Source organism: Protopterus annectens, chromosome 2.part2 (genome assembly GCF_019279795.1).
Source record: "Protopterus annectens isolate FY-2018-M chromosome 2.part2, PAN1.0, whole genome shotgun sequence".
NCBI classification, from domain to species: Eukaryota; Metazoa; Chordata; order Ceratodontiformes; family Protopteridae; genus Protopterus; species Protopterus annectens.
Genome location: NC_056730.1, coordinates 78425692 through 78440955, shown reverse-complemented (window position 1 = coordinate 78440955; position 15264 = coordinate 78425692). Strand labels below are relative to the sequence as shown.

The 15264-nt window shown below is 45.7% G+C and overlaps 1 protein-coding gene across 1 annotated transcript in view; it reads right to left on the bottom strand.

Moving 5' to 3' along the window:
- The window catches only part of DDX4 (DEAD-box helicase 4), a 2434953-nt gene that overhangs the window by 389854 nt on the left and 2029835 nt on the right, over positions 1–15264 (bottom strand). Inside the window, exon 19 of the mRNA XM_044063758.1 lies at positions 13969–14027. Coding sequence (XP_043919693.1) covers positions 13969–14027 — 59 coding nt within the window. The remainder of the gene's footprint in view (positions 1–13968; positions 14028–15264) is intronic.

Genomic DNA, 15264 nt, shown 5'->3' with positions numbered 1-15264 from the left:
TAGAGAGTGAAGTTTGACATTGAGTAAATGACTGTTCTCCTGAGACAGCAGGTGTGGAATCGAAGGCAATGGCCAAGGAGGCTCCCGTACCAGACTTCTCAGTAATGGGTACCAGTGCTGTCGAGGCCAATCCGGAGCTATTAAAATCATGGTTGGCTTGTCCTGTCTGACCTTCAGGAGTACCTTTGGGAGGAGAGGCAGTGGTGGAAAGGCATACACGTGAAGATTGCTCCAATTGAATGAGAGAGCATCCACTTTCCAAGCTGTGGGATGAAACCTTTTCGTGCAAAACTTTGGCAGCTGGTAATTTAGTGGAGAAGCGAACAGATCTATGTCTGGAGTTCCCCATAACACTGTCAATTTTTGAAATACATGAGGATCCAATTTCCACTCGTGGGGATCCATAATTTGTCTGCTCAACACATCTGCTAAGGAGTTCTGTGCTCCTGGCAGAAACCTTGCCTGAAGATTTAGCTGCAAACTGAGAGCAGTCTCCCACAAAATCATTGCTTGTCTGCATAGAGGATATGAATGTGTCCCCTTGCTTGTTGATGTACCACATGACAGTTGTGTTGTCTGTTTGAATCAACACCTGCCCTGGAAGAAGTAACTCCTTGAAAGCTATCAATGCAAATTGGACTGCTAACATCTCCTTCAAGTTGATATGTAAATGTTGAAGTCTGGCAGGCCACGTGTCTTGTACCCATTTTCCATTTAGATGAGCTCCCCAAGCTTTGTCTGAGGCATCTGTCATTAGAATCTGACTCGCCTCTGGTCGGGTCACAGAGAGTCCCTTGTTTAGGTGACATTCCTGAGCCCACCACAAAAATTCCTTTTGAATGCAAGGTATTATCTGAATGACAGTGTCCATATCTTGGCAGTGTTGCGTCCATACATTTTTGAGATACCATTGCAGCTTCCTCATATGCAGTTTGGCATTGGGAAGTACCAGAATACAAGATGCCATGAACCCCAAGGCTTGAAGGACTGTCCTTGCAGTCAGCCTGGACTGACAAGACAATTGATGGAAATAAAGAGAAAGATTCTTTTGTTTGTCCGGGGTCAAAAAGGCCATCTGGGATGCTGTATTCAGTCTCACACCCAGAAAGCACATGTCCTGAGAGGGTACTAGACTGGACTTTATTTCGTTCACAGAATACCCTAGGCATCTTAACACCGCCATCACATACTGTAAATGATGAAGAAGTTCGTCCTTTCCTTGAGCCAGAATCAGGCAATCGTCCAAATAAGGATAGATTTGTATTCCTCTTAGCCTGAAGAAAGCTACCACTGGAGCCAGAACCTTCGTGAACACTCTGGGCGCAGTAGATAAGCCAAAGGGCAATGCAGAGAACTGATAATGAAAAGTCCCAGCCCGAAAACGCAGATACTTCCTGCAACTGGGCCTGATAGGAACATGAAGATAAGCCTCCTTGAGATCCAGAGTCACCATCCAGTGATCTTTGCCCAGCAGAGGTAAAAGCTGCTGTAACGTCAACATTTTGAACTTGGGAATGTCCAGATATGTGTTGAAGATAGATAAGTCCAAAATGGGTCTCCATGTGTCCCCTTTCTTTGGTACTAGAAACAGGCGAGAATAAAATCCTAGGCCCACTTCTGGCAGAGGGACCGGTTGTATAGCTCCTATTTGAAGTAGAAGAGAAATTTGGTTGTGAGCCTCTAGTCTTTGCTGAGGAGGAACGTCTGGCATGCCTTTGAAAGGAGGCAAGGTATGGAAATAAAACTTGTAACCTCGGTGTATGATATCCAGTACCCATTTGTCTTGGGTAATTAAAATCCAATTTTCCTTGAAAAGTGCCAACCTTCCTCCCAAAGGTGCCGCCAGGCAAGAGGGATCTGGCAGCTGAAAAGTAGGTCATTGGGCCTGTTTACGAAAGGACTGGCCCCTACCCTCACTCAAGATTGTGCAGGTGAACTCCCAGTTCTAGGTCTGAAGGAACTCTGTGCTCTGCCCCTACCACGCCTAGATCTACCCCTAGACTGAGAATCATAAGAAGGATACGCCCACCCCTTAGCAGGCCAATTCCTACTAAACTTTGGAGGCTGAACTTGCAAAAAATCCTTAACAGTCTGCATAGACTTAGCCTTGTCCTCCATTTTCTTCAAGACTGATTCCACAGGTGGACCAAACAACACTTCAGACTGCAAAGGAGCATCCAAAATCCTTGTTTTAACATGGTCAGAAAAATTCTGATCCTTCAGCCAGGCGTGCCTCATGAAGAACTGAACCAGTGGCAGCCACCCTAGACGAGGCCTGCACAGCATCAAAACCACATTGTAAAGAATGCTTACCAACCTGCTCAGAGACATGCACCAAATCTTGTAATTCTTTACACTCAATGCCTTCTGCCAGAGCATCCACCTTAGATTTCAATTGAGAAAGAAGATAGTTTTGATATTTCAACATATGAAACTGGCAATTCAAAGCCCTCATTGCTAAGGTAGAAGTATAGACCTTCTTTCCCCATCTATCCAAAGCTCTGGCCTCTTTATCTAGAGGAACCGGATTTTTTACAACAGAGGCCTTAACACCCTTGGGTCCCTGACTAATAGTTTCCGGGTCCGCCCTAGGACTCTTATAAAGATATTTATGAGCCTCAGGCACCCTGTAATACCTATCTGGTTTAACAGGTGCAGGAGGCAGAGAATCAGGATTAAGCGAAGCCTCTGAAAACACATCCTGCACAACATCCAGAACAGGTGGAATAGCTAAGGGCCTATGTTGAGGAAAAAGCAAAAATTCCCTAAGCCTTTTCCGAGAATCAGAGAAGTCTTGACCTTCCCACTTAAAATGCTCCCTCATAGAGTGAAGTGTCTCTGAAAAAGAAAAATCCTCTGGAGGAGAAGCAGAAGGAGTGGCATCTTCTGCATCAGAATCAGAATAAGGAGAGTACTCCTGCAAGTCTTCAGACGAAGACTCTGAAACATCTGAAGCCTGTTCAAAACTTCCCAACTCTGGCTCTACCCTAGGCCTCTTATCAGGAGGGGGCAAAGAACCTCTAATCAGAGTAATCAAATCTTCTGCCATTTTAAGCATGTGCTTCTTAGGCACAGACCCTGCTGAACTAGGAGTGACACCAACAGATGCTAAACCTGGCCTGCCCCTGGGAGAAGCCTTGGAAACAGAAGGAGAGGGCCTAACCACCCTGGGAAGGGAGGGGAGTACAGTAACCTGAGAAGCCCCTTCAGCCTGCCCTGCCTCAAGAGAGGCCACATCCTGCAAAATTAAAGTCTCCCCCTGAGACGCTAAAGAAGTCTCCGTCGGACGAACCGGTTCCACTGAAGCCTCTAAAGAACCGGCGTCCGGAACGGACGACTCATCTTGCCTGGGTTTAACTGTCTTGTCTTTGCGCTTCTTCGTGGAAGCGGGCGCCGGAGAATCCGACGGCATATTATAATTGCACCGCCATCAAGACCAGCCTAGCACAATCTAACCTTCGCTAATAGTGCGCTTATTGAACCCAGCACAAAGCGACACCCGACTACGTCGTGCTCAGGCCCCAAACAAGGAATGCACAAAGAATGATAATCCCTATGCGGTATCTGTTTCCCACAAGAAATACAATTATTCACTTTTTCTGACATCCGGTACTACACTGAGGCAAGAAAAAAACAAAATAATCCCCAACGGCGTACTTAGCCAACTTGGATTCGGTCTGAAACTCCGAACTCGAAAAATTTCAGAACGCCGAAAGGCACTTGCAACGCTGCTTCTGCATCGGACCATGTGGCAAAAAAGACTGAGGATATGACGTCGGTCATGCGCTTTTGTACCCTGACGCCCTGATGTCAGTTTTAAGCGCCTTGACCGACGTCAGCCTAATACTTTGGTATTCGGGCCGACCGAGGACAGCGGACTACCCATATGTAAGGACTGCAGCAATGTGAGATGAAGAACATCCCCAGTTCCCACGAATTATCACATCGATGGTAGTCCACTGAACAAAGAAGGTGTTACAAGAGATCTGGGAACACAGGTTAACTAACCTCTCCACCACAACATTGCCACTGTGGTCAGAAAGTCCTTGTGTGTGGCACATCTCATTTCCAAGGTTTTGCATCCAAAAAGAAAGAGGTCATTGTCTCCCTCTACTCTTCCCTTATTAGGTCAATCATCAAGTACAATGTCCCATTTGGCACATACCTCACTAGACACCTGCAACTGGAGAGCTCCAAAAGTACCTCACAAAGGGGATCCTAGGCCTTAAACACTTGTCCTATATCGACAGACAAAAACTCCAACTATTCTCCATCTCATATCACCTATTTAGAGGCAATCTCTGCTTGACTTACAAAACCATGTCTGACCCAGCTCTGTTAGAAATGCTACAGCTAAAGAAATCCCAATCCCTCTGCACCACATGCTCCAGAGACCTCTACCTCATTACCACAATCAACAAAATATGCTGGAGGGGCAGGTTCATAACCCAGAGACTGGCCATGCTATGGAACAGACTTCCCATACATACCAAACAAAGCACCTCTCCAGTCCAATTTCAACGGAAATCTTGAGTGGATGGGAAATAGAAAATTCACCTCAGGGATCACTCCAGTGGTTCTAATCGTCAGAGGCACTGGGACCTGAGGTCAAGTGGCACGATGCTAGGGTAATCTTATGGGCTAGGCTTGTAAAGGCTCCCGGGCCATTAGCCTAGTACACACCTATGAACATATGCCAGAACACACATGTCCAGAGATGCCTTGATATTGTCAATGCAAATGCTTTGGAACAGCTAGTCAATATCCCCACAAGAGTAATAATATCTTGGACTTGGTATTGACCAACATGAGTAACCACTGCAGCATCCATACAGTATCATCCTCCCTTGTATGATCCTACCATAAAGCAGTTGCGTTCGAAGTCACCATCTTCCTGGACCCCCTCTAGCTAGGGTCGAACAAAACAACTTCGCCAAGGCTGATTACAGCCTCATAAGGGATGGTATAAAGAGCTTCATAGCCCCCTCCCCTTCTCTAGAATCTGGCACCAGTATTCAAAACTATACCAAATTACTATATGAACATTTACATAGAAACCTTACTCTAACAGGAATATCTGACAGGACGAAATCATCCTCCGCAAGGAAGAGTAAACCTGTCTGGTGGACATCTACAATAAATAAACTCTAACAAAAGAAAAAAAATGCTGTCCAGGACCAAGGAAGGAAGGAGCAGGTGCCCAATTGGAAGCAATATCTCCTTAGCCTAAACAAGCAAATAAGAGCACTAGTGAAATCCTCAAAAGCAAACCAAGTCCAAATTGGCCACATCTACTTGAGAATCATAAGGCCTTCCACATATGTCCATAATATCAAAGACAACACCCAAATCTGTTCAGAACTGGTGGTCAAGGACACCAGATATACAAATGACAAAGATGTAGCAAACTTGCTGGTTGACAGATTCAGTAAATCAGGACATTCCCAGTACCTGCCCCCTTCACTTATATCTAGGGATCAGGTCATTACTGCTCTCTCAAAGGCAAAAAAACAAAACACAAAAAAAAAAAAAAAAAGCCTCCATGGAACTAGATAACATCCCAGGCTGCATTCTACATGCACTCAGGCAAGAACTTGCAGCTCCATTAGGTGCTCTACTCAACCAAATTCTGGAGTACCGGGTTTGTCACAGCTGAGTGGAGGACAGCCACTGTCATCACTTTACATAAAGGTTGAGTGTCCAACGATCCAGGAAATTACAGACCCAGCCTAACTAGCCTAATCTGCAAGGCCATGGAATGGATCCATCATGGACCTCTATCAAGGACAGTTGGAACTTCCAAACACTTGATACCACACAGTTTGGCTTAGTCAAGTGGAGATCATGTCTGTTAAATTTGGTTGACTTTTTTGAGACCGTCACCAAAGCGATGGACGAGAGGAAGACACTGCACACAGACTACCTTGACCTGGCGAAAGCCTAAGACACTATTTCCCCAGTCGGGCATAACAGATAAACTCTCTCAACTAGGCATCAATCCATATGATACCAGATGGGTAACAAACTGGCTCACTGATAGAACCCACCTAGTCAAAATAGGGAAAGCCACCTCAAGCAGTACACCTGTATCAAGTGGCATATCCCAGGGTTCAGTCTTGAGGCCTCTTATTTGGGATATACTTTCCTGAGGTGCAGGCCAAAACCAGTGGGCGGTGGCTGACCAAGTTTGCAGATGACTGCAAGCTGGGCTCTGGTATAAATTGCCCTAGTGACATGGACATCAGCCAAGAGGCTCTCATCCAAACAAATGACCGATGCCAGAAACATTGTCTCAAGCTAAATACAAAACAATGCATCATCATCCCCTTTGGGGAGAGTAAAATCCCCACAAATGATCATATTAATAATCTCCTAAGCAAGCAGTCAGTAGTGACGGATTTGGGCATCCAGACAGCAACCTGACTTTTGACCGTGTTGCCTCCATTGTACGGAAAGCTTTCTACAGGGTGCACCTAATAAGTAAGACATCTCATCCAGGGACAAGGAGGTAATAACATCCCTGTATTCTTCCCTTATAAGGCCCATTACTGAGTACAACGCCCCATTCGGCATCTACCTCACAAATCACAAGCAGCAGCTGGAGAGACCATAGAGGTTCCTCACCAGGAGAATCCAGGGCCTCAAAAATCTACCATACACAGACAGGCTAAAAGTCCTATCTCTCTACTTTGTTTTCATACAGACTCCTCAGAGGTGACCTCTGGCATACAAGACGATCTCAGAACCCATCTTGATTGGACTGCTTCATATCCACAAGTCAAGCTCCACTCAAGTAACCTGAACACACAACCTCAACCTGGTCTGTGACATCAATAGGACTTGTTGGCGGGACAGATTTATTTCCTAGAGACTCCTCCCATCTGTGGAACAGACTCCCACTCCACGTCAAGCAGAGTACCTCTTTACCCCTTTTGAAGCGCAACCTGGATAACTGGATGGGAAATATAAAATATATCCCTGGGATTCCACCAGTCTCTCTCTCTCTCTCTCTCTGCTGGATAGGAGCATCTGGTGCCGATTTGTATATACATGGGCTAAACTATTGGCTAGGGTTATAAGGGCCTCTGGGCGAATAGCCTAGTAACTTCATATGACCCTAACATCTACCGGTATGTTAAATTTACTTACACAACTGCTCTATGTCCTTTACACTTATCACTGTTACAGTAACCTTAGCTATATAGGTAGATCACCCTAGCATGCTACATTTACAAACTGCGGTGGTGGTGCTGCGGTAGCATTGTCGCCTCACAGGAAGACGTTGCTCTGTTTGATTCTCAGCTAGACTGTCTTCTGTGTGGAGACATGCGTGAATGGGCGTACCTTCGTTGAAGGTTGTGCGTCAGGGCTGGAAACTCGGCACGTAAAAATCTTCTGCCAATCATTAGCGGACAGAGTTCCGCTGTGGCGACCTCTAACCGGGAAAAGCCGAAAGACACAACAACCCTAGCATGCTACATTTGGAGGTGGAAGGGTCCAATAGCCCATGGGGAATGGTCGCTAAAAAATCCAGATCTAGACAGAGAAAGAATCAAGCTTGTAGTGCTTTGTAGAAGTACGTACAGAAAACTGAGTTGCTGCTTATAGAATCCAACTCTTTCTAAAAAGCAACTAGAAGCAGCCGAGGTCATAGTATAAAGGACCTTAACCCTGCCTAAAATACTTTTGTTCAGGTGAGAACAAAAGTTAAAAGCTTGAGACAGTCATTTGGAAATAGTCTGCTTTGACACAGGTTGTTCCTTCTTCCTACCTTCACAAGACATGAACAAATGATCCAAAGCTTTGAAAGACTTTATTCTGTCAAGACAGTACCAAAGTTGTCAGAGGACATCCAAGGAATTAAGCATCCTCTTACTTTTAAGGTCGGAAAAGAAAACAGGCAGATGGGACAGCTTGACAAAGCAAACCTGGATACTACATTAGGCATAAAATAATTACTTCTCAATAAAACCCCATCTCTGCAGGAAATGAGAGGGTGGACTCACCATAACAGCTTGGAACTCCGATATTCTTTTTGCAGAGGTCAGAGCAAACAGCAAAACAACTTTCCATGTTAGGAACCATATGTAAGCCGAAAGAGCTGGCTCAAATTTAGCAACTGATATCTTCTCCAAGACAAAATGAAGACAAGTAGGTGCCATCGGTTTTCATAGGCTGGTACTAGGCTATCGGCCCTAGGGCCTATACATGCCTAGCCATAACAATTCCCTGGCTATTTCTTCCACAATATTTACTTCCCTGGAAACCTGTCTAACAGGGCGATTGATGTGATCCCCAGGGTGAATTTCCTATCCACTTTCTTGTAAGTCTTATGCAAAACTCTTTTCTAAAATATTTTGACATGAGAATTCATTGCAAGTGAAGGATTCATAGGCAGACATGCTGAAATAGCCAATAAATGAACCCTGACAGAGTAAGACCAAAACATAAGTTGCACAAATACTGTAAAACCAGAGAAACATAGGCCTGAATTGTTGCTGGTTATGCTGATGGCAACAATAAGAAAACCTTTTCAGTTTGCTAATGTATGAGTTTCTAGCCTTATGCTTTCTTGCCTCCATTACTATCTACTGCACATCCACAGTGAATAGGTGCCTATAAGGAATTAAGACCCTATCATCCAGTCAGTTAGCTGAAGCTGACTGGTGGTGGTGTGTACTGAACTTCATTGTTACTGTGCAAGTAGATTAATTCAGTCAGGAAATGTGGTAATTGCCCCTGGCCATTTCTAAATGATGGGAGAAATGCTGCTGCCTAGACCAGAACGCAGTCACCTCAATGATCCTGAGAGATTCCTTCTGAAACTTCAGAACTACCCTGGATGTCAGTGAAAAGGGGAAAAACAAACAATCCTGTTGAAGGAAGAAAAAAAAAAAAAAAAGCACCTTCCTCCCAGGCCTTCTTGCATGGAGTCCTGGAGCAGAATTTTGCCAGCTGACTGGTCAGAGAGGAGGCAAAGATATACTTTAACTCCTCACAGATGGATCAAATCCAGCAACCCCCCCCCCCGATCTATTTTCAACTTGTGAAAAAGTCTGTCCTTGTTATACTCAGCTTATCTTTTGCTCAGATGGAATGTAGGATGCCTGTAGGGTGAGATTGTGCTGTGGAACTATATCCAAACTTAACAGTTCTAGTTTGCAGAATGGGGGTATGACCTAGTTCACCCATTCCTTGTTAATATACCACTTGAATATGGCATTTTAACAACTTCAACAGGTCTCTGGGATAAAAGATGATTTATAGTGGAGTGCCTTCATCAGGTCAAGCATCGGTTTTACATCTGTGCGCTTGTGTCTGTAATTGGTGTTCCACATGCACTGCATTTTTACTTCTGCTGAAATTGCTCCCCAAACAAAGACCTAGGCATCTGTGGTGAAAAAAAGAAGTTATGTACTTAACATACCATTCGATGCTTGTAGTCCATCTGGCCCTTCATTCTTTCACTTGGGATCGGAGCTGAAGCTTGGCTCCGACTCAGCCATTCTCTAGCTCAAAAACTTCTGGTTGGCTCGTGGCTAGAAAGTATCCCATAATGCACCACTAGATCTTGTTTGCAGCAAGAAACAACATACAGAGAAAGAACAAACCATGTCGAAAGGACCCAACATTACAATAAGGCAGTAGTCACTCTACCCCCAGGTCCTCAAGAAGGGGGCAGGAGGGAGGGTTTGTAAGAATGAAGGGCGAGATGGACTACAAACATCGAACGTTATGATAAGTACATAACTTCTTTATGTTCTGTAATCCTATCTCACCTTCATTCTTACACTTGGGACAGCCTCCCCAACACCTTTATCTTGGGTGGCTCACTGGAAAATTCTCCTGAGCACTGTGGAACCAAAGGAAGACCTGTTCCCGGAAGCCATATCCAATTTGTAGTGAGTAATGAATGTATGAGGTGAAGCCCATGTTGCTGCTGCACAGATGTTATCTATAGGAATTTTTGCTTGAAAGGCTACCGAGGTATAGACACAGATATGGTAGAGTGAGCTTTCACCTTGAAGGGAAGATCTTTGCCACTGGATATATAGACAAAACAAATGCAGCTGGAAATCCAGTGAGACAATGTGGTTTTAGAAACTGGAAGGCCCTTCCTTGTATCTGAAAAGGAAACAAACAATTGATCCGACCTCCTGAAATTCTTAGTTCTGTCAAAATAAAAATGCAATTTTCTATGCACGTCCAGTTGGTGAAATCTGTACTCTACCTTGTTAGAAAAATTAGGGAAGAAAACAGGTAATTCAATGGACTGCTTAATATTGGCCTGAGAAGAAACCTTAAGAACAAAGAAAGGGTTTGTCCATACGGAGACCCTATCTTTGTGAAACACCAAATAAGGGGGCTTAATGGAAAGAGCTTGCAGTTCAGAGACCCTCCTTGCAGATGTAATAGCCATTAAATATAGTTTTCTATGATAAGAACTTAAGGTCACAAGTTGGTGAATGTTCGAAAAGTCTAATTCTATGGAATACAAAATTCAAATCCATGGCGCCATCGGATCCATGACTGGAGGTCTTAATAGGTGGCCCCTTTAAGGAAAGCTCCATGCACCATAACGTTAGGGTCATTAGCCAAATCAAAGGCAGAAATAGCTGCCAGTTGAACTTTAATAGTGGCAGCTGCTGAGCCCTGATGGAACAACTGAGAAAGGAAAACTACAATGGCAGAAATGGGAGCTGTGTAAGGACCGAGGTTTCTCTCACGGGCCCAAAAGGAGAATCTTTTCCATTTACTGGTACAAGTCTTTCTGGTAGAAGGTTTGTGAGATGATGTCAGAATATGTATAACCTCAGCAGAAAAGTCATGAAGCCTGACTAGGGATGGAACTGGAGCAGCCAAGCTGTCAAACTGAGGTTGTGGAGAGAGGGACGGAACACTCCTGACATGTGCGTCAGCAAATCTGGCACTGGGTCCAGAGTCCACGGTTCGTCCATTAGATGAGGTCTGAGGAAGGGGAACCAAATCTGTCGAGGCCAGTAAGGAGCAATTAGGATCATTTTGCTTCAAAAGGATACTGCTTTCTGAATTAACTTCGATATCAGTGGGAATAGTGGGAAAGCATAGAGAAGCCCCGAGGGCCAACTGTGAACGAGTGCAATCTCTGGGTGTCTCCCCTTCCAGGGGAATTAGGGTGAAGTAGCTGCTGCATTTGGCATTTAGGGGGAGGGTGGCAAATAGATCGCAGCAAGACTGACCCCATTTGCGAAAAATCTGTTCCGCAATGTGTATCCAGAGACCAATCATGAGGCATCAGAATAGCCCTGCTGAGACGGTCAGCTATCACTTTGGATTTCCCCGGAATGTGCGTTGCGACCAGGAAGTGTTGGTAAGACACTGCCCACTCCCACAGTCTAAGGGTTTCTCTGCAGAGGGAATAAGACTTGGTCCCTCCTTGTTTATGTACCACACCACCAACATACTGTCCGAGTGGATCGCAATCATCCCTAGAGGGAAGAAAGCTGTGAATTTCTTGCAACGCCAGAAGCATTGCTCTATCTCCAAGATGTTGATATGCAAATGAGCCTAGTCTTCCTGCCATGTGCCTTGGACGGTTCTCCCTAGACAATGCCCCCACACTGTATCTGGGAGGCATCCGTGGTCACGGTGGCAACAGGGGGGACAGAACAAATGATCTGCCTGTGTTTAGATGGCTGGACTGGGTCCACCAAAGATCCTGTCTCTACAACTATCAGGATGGGGTGAGAGAGGTAGATGCTGCTGTGACCACTGGGCAAAAAGTAACCAATGCGGAACCCTCATGTGCAGTCTAGCTAATGGGACTGATGTTACTACAGAGGCCATCGTCCCTAACAACTTGAGCAGCATCTTTGCTTTTGCTTTTTTTTAGAGTAAGTAAGCTCAAAATTTGTTCCCTGAGGTTATGAATTCTTTCTATGGGAAGGAAAGCCCCCATTGAGAAGATATTTCGGCGCCAATAAAATTCACATGCTAAGAGGGCGATAATGCAGATTTTTGCCAGTTTACTGTAATCCCTAACTGCAAGCAAGTTGAAATGGAAGCGTCCCTGGCCTGTAACAGCAGATACCTGGTGGTGGCAGTCAGGAGCAAGTCGTCCAGGTACGGAAACACTTGGAATCTCAGACGTCTCAAGTGAGCCATTACCACTGCCATGCATTTGAACACCCTGGGGGCTGTGGTGAGACCAAAGGGCAGGGCGCGAAACTGGTAATGACTGACCCCCAGCCGGAAGCGCAAGTGACTCCTTGATGCTCTGTCCATTTTGATATGGTAGTACGCATCTTGGAGGTCTATGGAGCACATCCAAACGTCTTTCTCTAACAACGAGAGTATCGACTGTTAAGGTGACCATTTGGAACTTGGACTTCTGTACAGATTCGTTCAATTGGCTGAGATCCAAGATGGGTTTAAAGTCCCCTGTTCTTTTTGGCACCAAAAAGAATCTGGAGCAAGCACCTAATCCTACTTGGTCTGCGGGGACGGGTTGGAAGACTCTTTACGAGCAACTTTTGGATTTCTAGAGTTGCTGAATCCCTGTGATTGGGTGGAACATCTGGAATTCGTCTGATCCGAGGTGGTGGAGAAAAGAAGGGAATATGGTAACCTGTGGTAATTATCCTTAATACCCACTTGTCTTGAGTTTTATCATGCCAGGCTTCTAGGTGTAAGGATATACGACCACCGACTGGATCCAGAAACGCGCAGTCGGGCCTCCTTTCAGGAGTGCTGATAGGGACAACCACGAAAGGAATAGTGGTCTCCCTGGTTCTGCACGCCTCCCCTGCCTCTAGGGCAGCGTTTACAGTTATTTCCTCCGCCTCTGCCTCTGGAGAAGAACTCACTTTGTGCGTCCAGAAAAAACCTCTGCAACTTCTTGAACCACACGTTACCACCCTTCTGCCCTTTGGGATAGGTTCTAAAAGGAACGGAAAAACAGACTTCCATGGCAGACAGGGATTTTCCTTCCTGTTCGCACCTGGTAAGTGTGTCTTTTACCTTGGTTCCAAACAATGAGGATCCAAAGGGAGCGTTGGTAAATGCAGACAAAGGCCTCTGCAAAGTTACACAAGCGCATCCAGAAGTGTCGTCTAAGAGAAACTCCTGAACCCGCTGCCCTACTCGCTCCATCAGCTGCATAAGATATCAGCCTCATGGAGGAGTTTACAATAGAATTTAAGGTAGACATCTGTGTGTTAACCTTCTCAGATACCGCTTCAGATACATTACCTTTCAGAGTCTCTCCCAGTTCTTTTAGGAGATCTCGCTGGAGCCTTGTGAAATGAAACAGGTAGTTCAACGATAAGTGTAAAAGCCGCTGAAGAAGACACGCTTTCTGTACCTATCCTTCATTCGAGACTCCCTGTTCAGTGGATGGACAGTGGAGGAAGTTTCAGCAAGTTCCTTTTTGGTGGCTGGTGCCACCTCCATGGCATCTACTGGAACTCCCTTAGTAAGAAAGTCTTTGTCCTGAGGTGCTGCCAAATATTTATTAGGTCTTCCAGGAACTGGTTGCACAGAATCAGGAGATTCCCACACCTTTCGACTCACTAGATCCAGTAACTCGTCAAAAGGTGGAGACACCCAAGAGGTGGAGGGTTGAGACCCAAAAGCCTTCAGGAACACTGACTCCTCATCAGAAGAGGATGTGGTGGGCCACCTGCCTGTTTAAGGATCTCAAGGGTATCTGCGAATGAGATATCAGACGACGACTAGGGAGACCCTTCTGACTCCTCAAGGTCAGTGTCGGATGTAATGGACTCATCAGGGGAGTCAAACATGTTTCCTCTTACAAGTTTTCATCAGAGGAGGCTCCTCAGAAGGGTATTCTGGGGAGACCTTGGAAGACTGGGGACCACTCATGGAGATTTCCTGAGGCTGCGAGACTCTGCTGTGTTGGGAGAGAGAGGGAGCTGCGACTGAAGTCTGCGCTTTAGAGAGAAGAGTGTCGGTACCTCTGGTTGAAACTGAAGACCTGGACAACACACTCCTTCACCTCGTAGGCCAGTTCTCCCGCTCTGAGGATGCTCCCCGCTCCAAAGATGCAGAGGCAGTCCTCGGCACCGAGGAGATGGGCTAAGAGGCAGATGTGGGGTCCAAACTCACCCGAGCCAAAGCACAGAGATGTAGACTCAAAACCGAAGATGGTCAGTTCCAAGCGTCCCCCTAGGGCCCGACCAGAGAACTGTCGACCCTAGACCCAAAGGACGGCACCGAGGGGTCGAAGCGGATATCGGAACAGAGAGGCCAAATGAGGTAGCTGGAACCAACCTTTCTACAACCAAGGAACAGACATCGCTGGCTCTGAAGCCCCAGAGTAGCTCGGAGGAGGAACATCGACAAGGTGTACGTGCACATTAGGCTCCGGAGCAGACTGGGATGGAGCCAAAAGTAAATTTTCCAGCATCTAAGTATGAAGCAGTCCGCGCACCACTCTCTAAATGTACTCATCAAAAAGGCTCCTAGAGGACCTGGAGGATAGAGTGGGGGACCCAGATCGCTAAAGAGATAGGCAACCTAAGAGTCGGGGAGACCAGTCGGACTTCAGCTGACCGGCTCCGAGACACATGCGCCATTATCGGCTCCGAAACTCCTGGAGCTGAAACTGATGGATCCACAATAGAAACCTCTGTCGGCACTGAGACCTGTGGAGCCAGCGAGGATGCAGCCATTTTGGCAATTTTGTCTGGCAGCTCCAAAAACAGAGGATGAGTGGGGGAGACTGCCTTTTTGTAGATTTGGCTTTGTCTTTCTTGGAGGATGGAGATTTAGAGCTGGACTATGAAGAAGCCAACTCCTCCTCAAAGGAATGATTCAATAGTCCTTTCAAGATAAGTTTCTTCTTTCTCTCTTGAAGAACAAGGGTAATAAAGGCATGACAAAACAAGCAAGATTCTTGGAGGTGAATAGTACCCAAAAAGTACACATACAGATTGTGCCCATCCGTTAAAGATTTTTCTGGGCACATTTTGTACATTTTTTAAAGCCCGAAGGCTTGTGATCCTTAGTATCCTTAGACATTTGTGCACTAAACTAAATATCATAATGAACAAGATCTACCTCCAAACGGTTAGTCAGGCAACAGCAAAGACAAACAGGCAGACAGAGGACTAGGTCCTCTAACTTAAACGGGCCTAGCACTAGGTGAAAGAGAAGAACAAGAACAAATAATTAGCACAGCAAGCAAAAGCGATGCAGGGATACAAAAAGGCCAATGGAAGAACAGCCAATCAAAGCACAAACAGTACACACAGTAAACAATGC